The sequence below is a fragment of the Geotrypetes seraphini genome, chromosome 8 (genome assembly GCF_902459505.1).
Source record: "Geotrypetes seraphini chromosome 8, aGeoSer1.1, whole genome shotgun sequence".
Taxonomy (NCBI): domain Eukaryota; kingdom Metazoa; phylum Chordata; class Amphibia; order Gymnophiona; family Dermophiidae; genus Geotrypetes; species Geotrypetes seraphini.
The window spans coordinates 131,995,816-132,012,183 of record NC_047091.1 but is presented as its reverse complement, the minus strand read 5'-3'; the positions used below and the strand labels follow the sequence as shown (position 1 = coordinate 132,012,183).

Genomic DNA, 16,368 nt, shown 5'->3' with positions numbered 1-16,368 from the left:
TGTCCCGTATGAGATGGAACACGCAGGGAAAGGGCGGGAGCTTTGGTCTCAGCCTCAGAGTCCTCCAGCGCTGGGGATCTGCAGGGGATACGTTCTCAGGGAAGAGATCCTTCCTAGGACCCTCTGAATCTGTATTGGCCAGGCGTTGTTGCATGGGAGCCACAGAGACCAGGAGGTCCATGCCAAGGTCGCCGACACCCCCAATATAAGGCTTCACCCCAGATTTTGTGAGCCTTATGTGGAATGCTTATTTGAACCACTGAGGGTCCTCGGTGTCTGTTAGCAGTGCACCAGTGGTGGCGATGCAGGGATTCTCTCCTTGACAGGTGACCAGATGAGGATGCAGTCTTGAACCAGGAAGTTCAGTCTTTCATGGACTGGGAGGATGGTAAGTCCAATTCCATGCCACTTTTATCCCAGACTCTTCCTGGCAGAGTCTGCATCCATGGAGGAGGACAGCGGTCAAGAAGTAAGTGGCGACCCATAGTATGCCGGCTGTTCAGGGCCTCTACACTTTTTGAGTGTTATTTCCACCTCGTTGCAAGAGTTAAAGCTGGAAGTCCTACAAGCTTCCTCTTCTTAATGCTCAGTTATAAGCAGTTCTGTGGCTTTGACTGCATTTTTCCCCTCATGTCTGGACATCATTAAGCTGGTCACTGACCACTGGGAATCACCTGAGGGATCCCTTTGAGTGGCTAAAACTATGGCTAAACTGTATCCAATGGTGCCAGATTTCCAGTGGCTGTTTGTTCAGCTGAAAGTAGATTCACTGGTGGCGCAGGTCACTAAACAAACTTCCCTGCCTAGTGAAGGAGAGGTGATATTAAAGGAACCTCAGGACCTCAAAGCGGACTTTATCTTCAAACGTCAATTTGGAGCTTTGGCCCTAGGGATTAAGGTAGCAGTTACATCTTCCTTTATGGCACGTGCTTGTCACACTCATCTGTCTTGGGTCTCAGATCTGATATAGGGGAAAGATCCCCAAATGCTTCTCTCTGCGGTGAATTATATTGTGGATGCTCTGTATGATCTTATCAGATTTATAAGTAAGGTCTTGGCCTTTTTCTGTCTCTGCCCAACAGATGCTCTGGATCAGACAGTGGGCAGGAGATGCTACCACTAAAGCTACACTAAGCAGGCTTCCTTCTCAAGGGCAGATGCTTTTTGGCAAGGGCCTAGATCAGGGGTCAAAGTCCCTCCTTGAGGGCCGCAATCCAGTCGGGTTTTCAGGATTTCCCCAATAAATATGCATGAGATCTATTAGCATACAATGAAAGCAGTGCATGCAAATAGATCTCATGCATATTCATTGGGGAAATCCTGAAAACCTGACTGGATTGCAGCCCTTGAGGAGGGACTTTGACATCACTGGCCTAGATGATCTAATGGCCAGTGTGATAGACCATGGTCCCAAGTACTTACCGGACAACAGACCCTGGATGGGCCGGAGATTGGGACTGGGCAATTTTTAAGGCTCCCAAAGATTTTGTACATATTTGGGAGGCAGTCAATGCAAAGATCCTTTCAAGGATCATGTCAAATTCAGCGGGGGCAGGAGACAGCAAGCCTCGGGTTCTTGCCTCTCACCAGCCACTAAGAAAGCACAATGACTTCAGGCCAGGGGCCAGCTCCCTCAGATAGGGGGCAGACTGTTGGCTTCTTGGTCAGTCTGGTCTTAAATTGACACAGACCGCTGGGGTACAAAAATTGAGTTCTTTGCACCCCCTGCCAGACAGCTTTGTAATTTTTCCATCTGGCCAGCTGGCTGGAGAGAGCCCTCAAAGTTCAGGCTTCAGTAAAAAGACTCAAAATCTTTATGGTGTAGATTGCAGACATTACAAAATACGGTGATTCAATTAATTTTTGGATTGAGAAAGGGTGATAGAATCTCACCATATCTGATGAAGTTGCATTGGCTTCCTGTGTAAACTAGGATATGTTTTAAGTTATTTTTTGTTTTTTTTATTCAAAATTTATTATGGAGAGGCACCAAATAATATGAATTTGTTTGTCAAAGATAAAGACGTACAATCTAAGAATGATATCCCAACAGCCATCAGATATGATTCTAATTCCTCCACATGTCATAAGAAACTAAAAACATTTCTGTTCAATTCAATAAACTATACCAACAACTAATCCCAACAGACATCAGCACTGAACAAGATCTAAACTCAATAGACCCCACGGAATCGCAGTACACCCTACTGCCACCATATAACCAAGCACATAGCTAACCACTAGTTAATGACTGCAGCAGACTATACCTATCTCATAGCATCTTTTTTTGAATCTTATTAGCTATGGAGGAGTGTGTGGCGCAGTGGTTGGATCTACAGCCTCAGCACCCTGGGGTTGTGGGTTCAAAACCCCGCACTGCTCCTTGTGACCCTGGGCAAGTCACTTAATCCTCCATAGCCCCAGGTACATTAGATAGATTGTGAGCCCACCGGGACAGAGAGGGAAAATGCTTGAGTACCTGATTGTAAAAACCGCTTAGATAACCTTGATAGGCGGTATATAAAATCCTAATAAAAACTTGATAAACTCTTGCTGTATGTAATGAATGACTGTAATAGACCATACCTTTCTCTTGCTGTATGTAATCCTCCCCTAAATGTTTACTTAATGTCCTTCCCGCAGCTCCTCTGAGCTTTACCAATTCACTTCTTCAAAGGCACAATATGACAAACTACCTCAAAGAATCTCGAAATCCTGTAATGCATCTCTATAGCATCCTTGTACTGTAATGAATCTCTAAGCATCCTTGCATTGTACTAAACAGTTCTCTATAACTGTACTGTAAGTCACCTTGAACCTTTGTAGGCATAGCATGACTCATAAATCCCAGATTAGATTAGAACCCCATTTCGATTTCTTGAGGTGAGAGGAAAAAATATGTTTGAATGTTTAGGTCAACCTTTGCCTACTAGGCTGCTAAATCTTGGAAAAACTTACCAGTTCAGGTTCTTTTCAGACTAATTATAAGAATTTCAGAAAATTTTTAAAAACACATCTTTTCAGTAAATTTATGTTAAAACCAAATGATGTTTGCATTTTATAGTTTTTTAATGTTTTAATTGTTATTCTGGACATTGTCTCCATTCTTTCTAATTGTAAAAAACAGTGAACTTGTATAGGTATTTGCTGTATATAAGCAATGATTGTAATGTAATGTACTGGCTCTTCGGTCCATAGAGCTGGTCCCAAATGCAAACTTGGGCTTGGGCAGATGCTCCATATACTTCATCGTACCTAAGAAAGGCTCAGATGACTGCAGACCAATTCTAGACCTCAGTTCGGTCAATGCAACTCTGAAGATACCGCGCTTCCACATGGAGACCATTTGGTCAGTCATAGCGGCAATGGCGCTGGGGGAATTTCTTGCCTCCCTCATTCTGAAGGAGGCCTATCTTCACATTCCCATTTTCTTGGCCCACAGGAGGTTCTTGTGATTTCATGTGCTGGAGCAGCATTTTTAGTTCGTGTTCCCCTTTGGGCTGGCCACGGCACCTCACACTTTTACCAAGGTGATGGTGGTGGTGGTAGCAGCACACCTCTGCAAAGCTGGGATTCAGGTGCACCCATATTTGGATGAATAGCTTATCAGAGCTCCATACAAGGAGAAAGGCAAGCTGGCGGTTTTGAGAGTGGTGCAACTCCTCCAGAACTTGGCCTGGATAGTCATCTTCAAGAAGATGGAACTGGCTGGAACTGACTCAGTGCCTGGAGTACCTTGGGAGTCTTGTTTGACGCATCCTTGAGCCAAGTATTTCTTTCAGAGCCACACAGATTCAAGCTCCAGAAGCAGATTTTGGAGCTGCTCCAGAGACTGGCTTCCATGGCGTGGCGGCATCTGCAGGTCCTGAGGTCGATGGCGGTGACCATAGAGGTGGTCCCCTCAGTCGGACTAGCTACAATAGCCACTCCCCTGGCTACCTACAGTGAAGAGCAGCTTGCAGTGGTGGCTTGAGGTCAGCTGCCCTTTCCAGGGGCATGTCTCTTCGCATCTCCTCCTGAGAGATACTAACAACAAATGCCAGCCTTTACAGTTGGAGGGTTCACTGTGATGGACGCCCAGTCCAGGAGCAGTGAACTCCGGCTCAGCAGAAGTAGTTCATAAATTGCCTGGAACTCAGAACCATTCATCTTGCACTTTAGGCACTAGAAAAGTTTCTGGAAGGCAAGGCATTTAGAGTCTTCTTGGACAATGCGACAGCAGTAGCATATATCAACAGGTAAGGAGTCACCAGAAGCGCTCTGTTGTGCCTAGAGCTCAACTTCTCTTCTGGTGAGCAGAAGCTCACTTGAAGGCTCTCTTGGCCATGTACCTGGCAGGAGTGGAAAATGTGCAGGCCAACTTTCTCAGTCAGCAGATTCTTAACTAAAGGGAATGGTCTCCTTCTCCACAGGTGTTCAACACCATAGTTCAGCGGTAGGGGCCTCCACAGACGGGTCTAATGGCCTTGGCATTGAACACCAAAACACCTCGTTTTTACAGCCAAAAATCCGAGCTCAGAAGGAAGTAGTTTGACGTGTTAGTCCAGCTGTGGCCGGAGAACGAGCTCATACATTTTTCCTCCGTAGCCTATGCTCGGTTGAGTTATTCTCAGAATTGCAACCCATCCTGGCTTGGTAGTCCTAGTGGCACCCAATTTACCACACAGAACATGGTTTGCAGACCTAGTTTATCTCCAGAGGGACGAAGGCCTCGGACTTTCGGTCCAAGTGGATCATCTCACTTAAGAACTGGTTCCTATCAAAAATCCAGAACAGTTTGGACTTACGGTATGGCTCTTGAGCAGGCAGCCCTGACAAGCAAGGGTTATTTGGACATGGTCATCACCACATTGCTCAGGTGGCAGCCTATGCTAAAGCCTGGAAGTCCTTTGAGCGCTGGTGTGCAGTGAAGGATGTAGAGCTCCGATGAGCTCCAATTTCGGTAGTCCTGGACTTTTGCAAGTAGGACTTTAGAAGGGGTTGTCGGTAGGTTCTCTGAAAGTACAGGTTGCAGGCCTTTCCTGCTTCCAAGCTCAAGGGGAAAGAGGCTCCTTAGCCTCTCACCTAAATGTCGCCATGTTCATTAAAGAGGCTCTGCAGTTGCACCCTCCGGTGCGTTCCTCTTTCTCTTCCTGGAATCTTAATATCATGTTGCAAGGTCTCAGTACTGCTCCATATGAGCCCCTATAGGAGGCTTCCTTTTCGGATCTTACAGTCAAGACAGTGTTCTGGTGATGATTGCATTGGCGAGACAGGTTTTAGAGTTACAAGCTCTTTTCCTTCCTTAGGATCACAGAAGCAGGGCTTTCCTTACGCACTGTTCTATCCTTTTTACTGAAAGTAGTCTCATCCTTCCATGTCAATAAAGAAGTCAATTTGCCTGCTTTCTGCCCAAGGTGTCTTAAGAAAAAGGATAAAGCGTTGCATTTGCTAGATGTCAAGCGAGTTATCAATGAAATGTCAAGGTTAGCAACGAGTTTTGCTTTTTGGATCACTTTTTTGTTCTGACCAAGAAAGGGAGGCCGGATTAAAATGGCCATGTCCTCTGCGTAGATGGGCTGTGGTAAACTACCATTGATTTACATTGAAAATGCACACCACTAGAGGAGTTGCTGCCTCTTAGGCAGAGACTAGGGCTGTCTCGCCTGAGGAGATTTGTAGAGTGGCTGCAAAGTCTAGCCTTTATATTTTTTTACGAGGTTCAATAGGGTGGATGTAGCAGCCAGGAAAGATGCCACTCTCGGGTCCTTGTTTTGAAGTCAGGCTTAGCGGGCTCACCCTAGACTCTGGGGACAGCTTTGGTATGTCTCTAGCTTTCAGGATCAGTAGACACATTGCACGAGAAAGAAAGATGAGATTCTTATTTGGTAATCTTTTTCTTGTAGATGTGTCTAGTTTTCCTGAAGCCCTGCCCTGTGTATGGGCTTTGTCTGCCTTCTGCCTTAAGATCAGTTCGGATTTGAAGAATTTTCTCTGTCTCAAAGGAGCTGAGAGGATAAAAAAAAAAGAAAGATGATGCATAGGTAAATCCTCATGACCATACATTCTGGCTTCAGTTTCTGCTTAATAGCAGGTCTTGCAAGTAGCTAAGAGCTCTATACATAATTAGCGCTAGTTGGACAAGACTGGATGTTATAATGTTATTTCCTATGTTTGTACAGAGCAGAACAAAATTGTAGTTTTGGGGATTTTTCCCTGTTTTCCTCCTTTCTGTTATATCTTTTATTACAGTGCTACTTGATTGCTTTTGTAGAAACTGAGGGGGCAGGAGAAGCTCCCTGGGAAGGAGATGGAGTGAAAACAAGGTTTGCATTTTCTGCAAGCAACTTGCTAGTTCAGATACAAGACTCTTAATGTTCAGGACCACTAGAAGATTACCAAGGTAAGAGCTTAATCTTTCTTATTTCGTGATGAATAATTTTTGGACTATAATGTATTAATCTTAAATTTAAAAAACTATCTTTAGATAGCTTTTTCCTCAAAAATGCATTTTATTTAAAAAAAAAAAAATCAAATTTAATTTTTTTTAAAGAATTGGATTTAAATTAAAATAATTGATTTTTTTCCACCCATCAGGAAAAATGTCCATTTTCAAAACTGCCAAATGTCTATCTTTTATTTTTGAAAATGAGCTAGGTATAAGTTTTGGTCCTAAGGATGTATACCTTTTTTCCCCATTTTCAAAAATAAAAACGTCCACACAAAAAACGTACAAAAGCAAGTTTTGTAGACATACTCACCAAATACCTTGTCTGATCGCAGCAGAAGGAATCCCCATCAGCTGAGCCGGTTTTGGGAGATTCCTGGCAGCTCAGCTGATGGAGATTCCCTCTGCCAGGATCAGCTGAATTTTGAGCCAATAGGGCCTTCGGCCCCTCCCATTGCATCCCAAGATGCTTTGGGAGGAGGAAGCCCCTTCATTGCAGCACACAGCCCTGTAGGCAGGAGGGTGTGAGCTTCCCTTCTGCTGTTTGCTCTTCTAAAGGTACGGGGGGGGGGCCCCAGGAATGATGGGGGGTGGATATCAGGGGCAGGGGTGTAGGGCTCCATGGCTCAGATGATCCTGGCAGGGAGAATCCCCATAAACTGAGCCACCAGGAATCCCCTGAAACAGGCTCAGCTGATAGGGATTCCTTCTGTTGCAATCAGCTGATGGGAAGCCTACTAGGTTTTTTTATTTATTTATTTTTTCGCTCTTTGGGTGGTGGGAGGGGGTCATGACCACTGCAGGAGTAAGGTGGAGGGGGGGGTCATGCCTTAAATCATCCAGTGGTCTTGTCAGTCTGGCCACCTTTGTGGAACTTAGACGCAACTCAAACAGGTCTAACTGCTGGCGTCGTAAGTTCCCTCTAGGAAAGTTTTGATTATGGCTGGGGTACATCCAGATTGAAGCCCGCCTGATTCCTGCATAAATCACACCTCCCAATATGCCCCTTTGCTCTCTGGATGCACAGCAGCTTAGAAGTGCATGTCCAGAAAGTTGGTTTTGATTATCAGCACTTGGATGTCTCTGCTATTAGGACGGCCATATGCTGACTTAGTCTGGTTTTTGGATGTTTTAAACTTTTGATTATGAGCCCCATAGCCTTCTAGAAAAAGTAGGAGGAGTAGAGATTGATTTGTGGGGGCAACTTTCAGTTCCACTGTGTATGCTGTGCCTTTTCCAGCAAGAACTGGAGGACTTCTTTCACAGCCTTATCAATCAGAACCTTTCATGATTGTTTATTCAGAACCTGTTATTCAGTTTTACTGTAGTTTAATTGAAAGAATGTATTTTCATTTAATGAAAAGTTACGTTTCAGTTTGTACTTTGCTTTTGGAAGATGGTATTCTCTTATTATCTGAGTGATGTTTACCTGTATTTGGAAATGTTTTCTGAATTCCTGATGTAATGACCACAATGAAAGCAAAACCTTTTGGTGGATGAACTGAGGTGTACATTGCTGCAGAGCTGGATCTGTTGTCAGTATTCTGTGTTTCCATAAGCATTCCAAATGGAAAATTGCTGCTCCTGTCACGAAGAGAAAATTAACTGTGCCCAGAAATCTCAGGATTGCTGGCATGGTTTTACACTTAAAAGTCCCTGCAAAGAGCATGTGGTTATTTTCCCAGTTCAGTAAAAAATAGCTGCACACTCATTAAACCCTATAATTGAAAGGAATCTGTACTACTCAGTTACCAATATCCACCACAAGATTCCTTGTATTATCACTTACTATCTGCACTAAACTTTTTTTTGTAGACCATCAGAGGTGATCTTCCCATATACTTGCAACGAGAGACAATATCATCATAGAATCACCATCAGTCCAATGGGTGGTTGTTTTTTTAATCTTTATCTTTTCCCATTTCCCACTAATAATTGATTCTCCTAATCTTTTCATAAGTATTTCCTTTGAACATTTCCATCAAAAATCCATCTTCAGTATCTTATAATAAATATTCACACTTATCTTGAACTTCATGCCATCAGGAGAGACAACGCAGACATGAATTCATGTTTCACCTATCGTTGTTTCAAAGTTCTACTCTCCTTGAAAAAATGTACAACATGTCAAGACTTCATACTGTTCTTCAAAAAAACACATTCTGATGTCCTTACCTGAATCAAGCCCTTCTTAATGTTTTTCAACTGCACTGAACCATGGCGTCTTTTCAAATCTTAATATATCATGGTCATATGACAAGTCTAGCCAATCCTTATAATTACATTGGTGTAAATCCATTATGAGGCTTGGCTAGACTTGTCACATGACCATGACGTATTAAGGTTTGAAAAGACACCATGGGCATGGTTTAGTGCAGTTGAAAAACATTAAGAAGTGCTTGATTCAGGTAAGGACATCAGAATGTGTTTTTTTGAAGAACAGTATGAAGTCTTGACATGTTGTATATTTCTTCAAGGGGAGTAGAACTTTGAAATAGCGATAGGTGAAACATGAATTCATGTCTGCGTTAAGTCTCCTGATGGCATGAAGTTCAAGATAAGTGTGAATATTTATTATAAGATACTGAAAATGGATTTTTGATGGAAATGTTCAAAGAAAATACTTATGAAAAGATTAGAAGAATCACTTATGAGTTAGAGAAAAGGAAAAGAAAGACAAAAAAAACATTGGACTGATAATGATTCTATGGTGATATTGTTTCTCATTGCAAGTATATGAAAAATCAACTCTGATGGGCCACAAAAAAAGTTTAGTGCAGATAGTATGTGATAATACAAGGAATCTTGTGGTGGATATTGATATTTTCCCAATTCAGACACACATGCAGTGAGAAGTTCATTCCCCCTACTCTTGCATTTTCCAAGCTGCATGAGCTGTACTTCATTATACCTCTGCATCTCCCTCACCAGTTGAAATATATGCCTCCCCCTCCCCCACCCCATTTGCTCATTCATAGTTATATGTGCATTTCCTCATTTTGCCAGTGTACTGTCCCAAATACCATTTATATGCAGGGCTCCCCTCCCTCCCTGGTTTACACCTCCTTTGCTTGTGTTTGGCTGCAGTCCCTTTTTTCATTCTGCCACTGCACTCCTGCACACACACTCCCACTCCCACACACTCCTCTTACCCCACCTCAGCTCATCTTTGACTGCATGTGCCTTTCTGCATTGCATCACTGCATTGTTCCCTCCCCCCATTTACACATACAGCACACATGACCTCCTTGTGCTTGTCTGCAGCTGCATGCACCTTTCTTCATTCTGCCACTGCACTGCATTCTTGTTTTGCGATTACTTTTGTCTGTTGTCCCTCTGTCCTCAAAGATGATCAGCGCAACTATGGCCCGAGGTGGGATGCAAATAAGACCACGGTTCCCGCCTGCCACTGCTGTGTCAGCCACGCCTCCAAGCTCTGCCCCCTTGGGAGGACAGCAAATGCCACAGGTATTTACTGAGTCTGAGCACACTGTGACAGGGTGTGCTGAAGGTGTGCTCAGCTCTGGGTTGTGTTAGCTGTTTAGTACCTGCAGCTTGTACACTTCCTCCTGGTTGAAAAGCTCTTCTGCTCTAACCTCCTTTCTGCTTTGCTCCTAGACTCTCTGTGATCACCCAAGTATGACTCCACCTCTTTGTAATACTGACAGCACTTAGTGGCCAGGCTGGGGGTATAAAGAGGGTGTAGTGCGTTTGTAACTCAAAGGGAATTAATTCATCAGCATTGCTTCAGTTCCTGTGAGAGAGCCTTTGCTGATAAGTAGCTTTATACAGGGTTCAGAGAGAATGGAGTCCAGGGTAAAGCTTTGTATTGGTGGCACAATTCATGCTTGAAAATTTCTCTTGTTTTGTAGTAATCCTTGTTTTTACATTAACTTTTAATTATTTGTGAGCAGATACAGGTTTAGTAACATCTTTCATGAGTTTTTAGAGCAGCACTGATCAGGACACACAGTAAAAGCTTGTGGTAACGTGCAGCATATCTGTGCCAGACACTCTGTGTAAATGTCCTCTTTCAGCTATTAGCAGTGCTTTTACAGTTTCAAGAGCAGGGAATTATGAAAGGGGCTCAGCTTTTGAAAAAATGTCTGCTAACTGACTTTGATATGGGATCTTTTATCTCAGGTTATCACAGCTTGAACTTGGACATATTTTGCAGATATACTTTGGAACAAAGTTTCCCACATCTGCCCTGCTGATGCCACAACTAATCAGGTTTACAGAATATCTGCAGTTAATATGCATAGAATACATTTATAGATGCAGTGCCAAATTAAATCTTGCAGATATAACGAATGCCTGGCTGGCTCTGTGGTCAGTGGACCTGGTCATTTTACATTTCTCTAATGTCTCACACAATGGGCAAAGGGTAACAAATTGTGCCATCATGCACTGCATGCTCTGTCTGTTTCACACACATTTACAGCTGTTGCTTTCTTGACTGATTAATGGCTCACATGGTGCATTTAAATGAGGGGTCACATAATACCATGCTGCCTAGTCTCAAGATGAGGGTCACTTGTTACCTTGATTAATGAAATGTGTTGTCACATATCCTGTCCTATCCTGAATTAATTAGTGACAGTATTGCATTAATGAATCACACACTGTCATGTCCTGGAATGGGGGTCATACTTTGATACTTTCGTTTAATAAGTCATGCCATGTACAGTATTTCTATCGCCAGTTGCCATGTGTAGGGTTTGAACAACCACCTAGCCAGCTTGCCTGAGGTGAGAATTGTTTTGTCAGATGAGATTTTGGTGTCTTTGGCCCTGTTTGGGACCTGGGGAGACAGGAAAGGGGGAAGCAATAGAAGTATGTATGTGTATGGGGGAGGGGTATAGAACAGAGGTGAAAGGGGAGAGGAGAAGAGCTGAGGAGTGCAATCACTAAAGAAGAACTGCATTCATATCTAGAGATGGAGATCTATTTATCTGAGAGAGAGATACCCCCCCCCCCAAAAAAAAAAAAAAAAAAAGAAGAAACCAAATTAAGTAAGGGGGTAGTACCAGTAAGATTACATGGCAATTGCATATTGTTTCTGGCAAGCAAGTCTTGGAGGAGTTTTTCAAACTCTGGTCACGTGGCATACATTACAACATAATTTAAAGGCAGGCCTTTTGAAACACCCATAGAGTACAACTCTTAAGAATATGACTGTGATATAGCATAAATATGGTGCCTCCAATTTACTTAAATACACTCAAATCACCGTACATAGATAGACTGCTGGAAAGAATGAGATGACAATTCATTGGCAGTTTCCTTTTCTTCTGATTACTGCAGTGTTTTCCGAAAAGGAGGACAGGATTTGGAATGTCCAGGTCGCTTTTGATAAATTTAGCAACAGGGTGATGATAGAGAGAAAAGCAAGTTTGTGGCTCTTGGTAAACGTAACATTTTCTGTTTCTCATGCAGAGAGTGCATGAACCTCTGCTCCCTAGCACTTCAAGCCCTTTGTGTTAATCAGTTTTGAAACTTTCAGGTTTTTGTTCTCTTTCCCTCCAGTCACAGGTTAGCCAGAGCAACATCACTATGATCTCTTCTCCGTCCCCCATCCAGCAAGTTCAGACTCCTCAGTCTATGCCACCCCCACCTCAGCCTCAACCATCTCCACAGCCAGGCCAACCGACATCCCAGCCCAACTCCAACATTAGGTGAATGACTTCTGCTTATTGGCATGCTTTTTTAACCCTTTGAGAGGAACTTCAGGTAATAAGGGTGAAGCTCTGCTGTAATTCACTCTGATTTCCTGTCACTAGCTCAGTGTTCCACTTGTGAAATAATGCTTTGGAGCCGAATAGAGACAATTTCAATGCATTAATATATGAGGGTTCTTCATAAGGTTTTCTTACTTTCATATTTTCGTGGGAAATGGTTGGGGCAGGAGAAGTGGTAAGAGGGCTTGTGACTACTCAGGCAACAGGGCGATTAAGTGGAAAAGTGATGTAATTTGCTTTGAGATATTTTTGAGATAGTGTTTAAAAAAATAAAAGCACAGAAGCTTTATGAAGATGCCTCATATATAGTGCAGAAATAGGACTTCTTCCTGTCTATTTTTGCAGTGTTTAAACAACAATATAAGATTGGATATTGTCAGATGGTACTGAGACTAGCTTATTTCAAATTATTCAAATAATGCCTTTGAAGCAAGCACATACCACTGTGGTAGAAACACATCTGTTTCATTGTAACCTCTGTCCTAACCTCCCTTGTAAGAATCCTTTCAATTCAGTTCCTTTCTGTATCATGTCACTGAAAAAGATTTAACAGTATTATGCTTTTCTTTTTCAGTTCTGGACCAGCTCCTTCCCCAAGCAGTTTTCTTCCCAGCCCATCCCCTCAGCCATCGCAAAGTCCAGCTGCAGCACGCACGCCACAGAACTTCAGTGTTCCATCACCAGGCCCTTTGAATACACCAGGTAAGTCTCAAATGTAGTACATTATTCCATAGCAAGCCTCTAGACTGGCACAGATAGGTATTATGCTTTCTTACCAGAAGATGGAGACTGAGAACCAATGAGCTTTGACTTAATCTAAAAGGGCAGTCCCCTGCAAGCCAGTCTGTTCTCAGTCTCAGCAGATAGTAGATGTGTTCTCCCCCTACACAGTCTCAGTCCGCCTACATGGCATCTCACAGTGGCATTTCTACTTTAGTCATGTCCTAGACTCACCCTGCCACTATGCTTGCGCTGCCTGACCCTGATCTGTGGGATCTGGATGCGATCGACCATTTGGGCACCCCTGCTTTAGGCATTAAAGCTGCTTTGGTGACATCTTGTGTCGCATATGCCTGTCACGCTCAAAAGCACACTCTGGAAAGTGAGGCGGTGGCTCCCTCTCCTCAATTTTTTTTGCAGGCACAATTTATATGCCGGATGCATTGTATGCCCTTATGCAAGTTTGACTCGGGTGTCAGAGTACTCCGTCTCTGCCCGCAGTGGACTGCTGTTTCCACTTCCAAGGCTCCTTTGGTTTGGCTGCCTTTTCAGGAGCTGTGATTGTTTGGCAAAGGTCTGGACAACTTCATGGATTCTAGGCTGGACCATCACCCTATGTCTTGGCCTGATAGCAGACCTGGCCTTCCTGGGGTTCTGGTCATTCTAATCTTGTGGCGCCCAGCGCTTCCAGATATATGCAAGTGACACGTCACAGGTGTTTTCTCAGAGTTAACAGTTATGGTATGATGGCTACAGATGTTCCTCCCAACTCCAGGGCTGTGCCTCCTGATGCACAGGCACAATGGCGCCAGGTTGAGGAATGTCCTGCTGCGGTTTGGGGGCTGTCTCAAAACATTTTTGCCTGTCTGGATGCACGTTATGTCTGACCAGTAAGTCTGACTTAAGGATCATAAGACCATGAGCTTTCATTCATAAGTTATAACTACCCAAGATTTTTCTCCTGTTCAATTTACTTGTAAGGAGTCACTTTTAAAAATTCTATGGGCATATTTAATCTTTAAGGCTTTCTTCATCTAGGTCAGTGGTGTCAAAGTCCATCCTCGAGGGCCGCAATCCAGTTGGGTTTTCAGGATTTCCCCAATGAATATGCATGAGATCTATTTTCATGCACTGCTTTCATTGTATGCTAATAGATCTTCTGCATATTCATTGGGGAAATCCTGAAAACCCGATTGGATTGCGGCCTTCGAGGAGGGACTTTGACATCCCTGATCTAAGAAGATTGCTAAGCAAGGCTTTGAAGAGGCTTTCTAAAACACTGAGGTTACCTTGGAACTTCTCAGGTTATCCACCTGGAAAAATCTGTGAATATTATTTTAAACTTGCTATACTGCTTGGGCTGTATTCAATAATCTCAGCGGTTTACAGTGCTAAAATTAAAGTTTGAAAAGAACTACAATGAGGATGGTACAGTTGGTTTCTCATAAACCTCCTCTGATCTTTGGTTTGGTAGCAAAAAGGACCTTCCTTTTTTTTTCATTGATTTGCTGCTCTAAACCAGGACAGATTATTAAAGTGGATACAGCTACAATCCCTTTCCAGAGGAGCTTATACAAGTGGATACTTGAGGCATTAGGAGAAAGAGAATGAGAGTCTTGTGGGAGAAGCGGGATTTGAAACCAGGTGCAGTCTAAACACTGTTAGCTGTATTCCCATTCTTTATTAAATGTATAATTCAACAGCTATGAGAAAAAAGAGTCAGATATCATTTAACAATAAATTTTTATTAATCATGACTGGAGTCGCTATTCAACATACCACCAACAATTGGAAGGATTGCAGTAAACTTAATTTCACCTTTTGGTGGAACTTATTATGTCATATGTTCAAAATGGAAAGATCAATAGCTGTACAAAATGGAAATTATAAGACCTTTTCTAAAATATGGGGGCCGTTGACATCTTTTTGTGCTGATTAAACACCAGTTATTCTATTGAAATATACACCATGAATAATAGAGAGGGGGAAGGATTCTTATTTTATTGTGTATACTATTAATAATAATGGGAAGGGGGGGTGGGTTATGGGTTTATATATATACACAATAGTTGTTTCTCTTGATAGATTTACAAGTGATGTTTTCAAAAATATGTATGATTTTAATTTGTACACTTGTTGAAAGATTAATAATTAATAAAGATTTACGAATAAAATGTATAATTCAAAATCTGTTTATGCTGTGCAGGGAATCCAAATTCTGTGATGAGTCCAGCTAGCTCTTGCCAATCTGAGGACCAGCAATACTTGGACAAGCTCAGGCAGCTATCAAAGTACATCGAGCCTTTACGAAGGATGATCCACAAGATAGACAAAAATGAAGGTACATTCTAAGTTCTGACTCGCATACTTGGGGTTCTGTGAAGGTGTGCTGTAAACTGTCCCATGGAGAGAGAGTTCTGGGTCAGTCACTTGTATTGCATAGGTTAAGAATCATGCATTGGTAAGGTGTTTATGAACTGAAACTCTCTCCTAATCACTGTCACAGATCCTAATGCTGACATGTGCAGACTGAAAGCAACCTACCTCCTTCCAGGAATATTCCAGGAATAAGTGCAGATCCTCAGGGCAGATGGGTACATGTGGATATGAGTATGGGAGATTACAAAATACTAATAGTACTTCATATAACAATCATGAGAGGAAAGCATCCTTGCTTTTGGTACTGCTGGGCTACAAGGTCTGTTGTGTATAGGAGCCAGCTCTGTGGGTGGTGGAACACCTCAAATATTGAGAAAACTCCTTGATTGTGTCCAAGAAAGGATAATTCTTATTGGTCTTAGCACCTCTCATCATTTTGAAAAGTTGGCTTCTATGATACTGAGTCCCAGTGATCTATGATACTGAGTCTCAGTGGTAGAGTGACTCCTGTGCTGTTCTTCTCTTCTAATCAGACTTATTTCTTTTCAGACAGGAAGAAGGACCTCAGTAAGATGAAGAGTCTACTTGATATTCTTACAGATCCTTCTAAAAGGTATGTTCTCTCTGTTCATTAACATTATTCTCCTGCTCACAGATAGTATTAACAGCTGTAACCTTTACTGCTTATTTCTGTCTTACATGTTCTGTACAGTGCCACTAACATATGCGGTGCTATACATAAACATGCAAGACAATCTCTGCTTGACAGAACATAGTTTATTCAAAGCAGACAAGCCAAATAAAGGATTAAGGAGTTTGATATATTATGGGAATATGAAGTTGAAGGATTAAGGAGTTTGATATATTATGGGCATCGGTACACAGATGCTGTTCAGCCGGCCATCCATTGCAAATCTGGCATGATATAGGTGTATCTCCACCAGAAGAGTCCATTGCAAATACCGTATTTTCACGCATATAACGCGCGTGTTATACACGATTTTACAAACCGAGTATAACCATGCGTGTTATATTCGTGAGCGCGTTGTACACATTTTTTTTTACATAGTTACTCCCCCGACGTCCAATTCACCCCGCATG

At 42.6% G+C, this 16,368-nt stretch overlaps 1 protein-coding gene across 4 annotated transcripts in view; it reads left to right on the top strand.

Annotated features, from left to right (window-relative positions):
• Window positions 1-16,368, top strand: part of MED15 (mediator complex subunit 15) — a 161,379-nt gene that overhangs the window by 116,063 nt on the left and 28,948 nt on the right. For 3 of the 4 annotated variants that reach the window (XM_033953765.1, XM_033953766.1, XM_033953767.1), the window contains 5 exons: window positions 9,776-9,895; window positions 11,957-12,105; window positions 12,743-12,870; window positions 15,095-15,229; window positions 15,817-15,880. In XM_033953765.1, the coding sequence (XP_033809656.1) occupies window positions 9,776-9,895; window positions 11,957-12,105; window positions 12,743-12,870; window positions 15,095-15,229; window positions 15,817-15,880 (596 nt within the window). The remainder of the gene's footprint in view (window positions 1-9,775; window positions 9,896-11,956; window positions 12,106-12,742; window positions 12,871-15,094; window positions 15,230-15,816; window positions 15,881-16,368) is intronic. The other variant, XM_033953768.1, reaches the window with a different exon arrangement.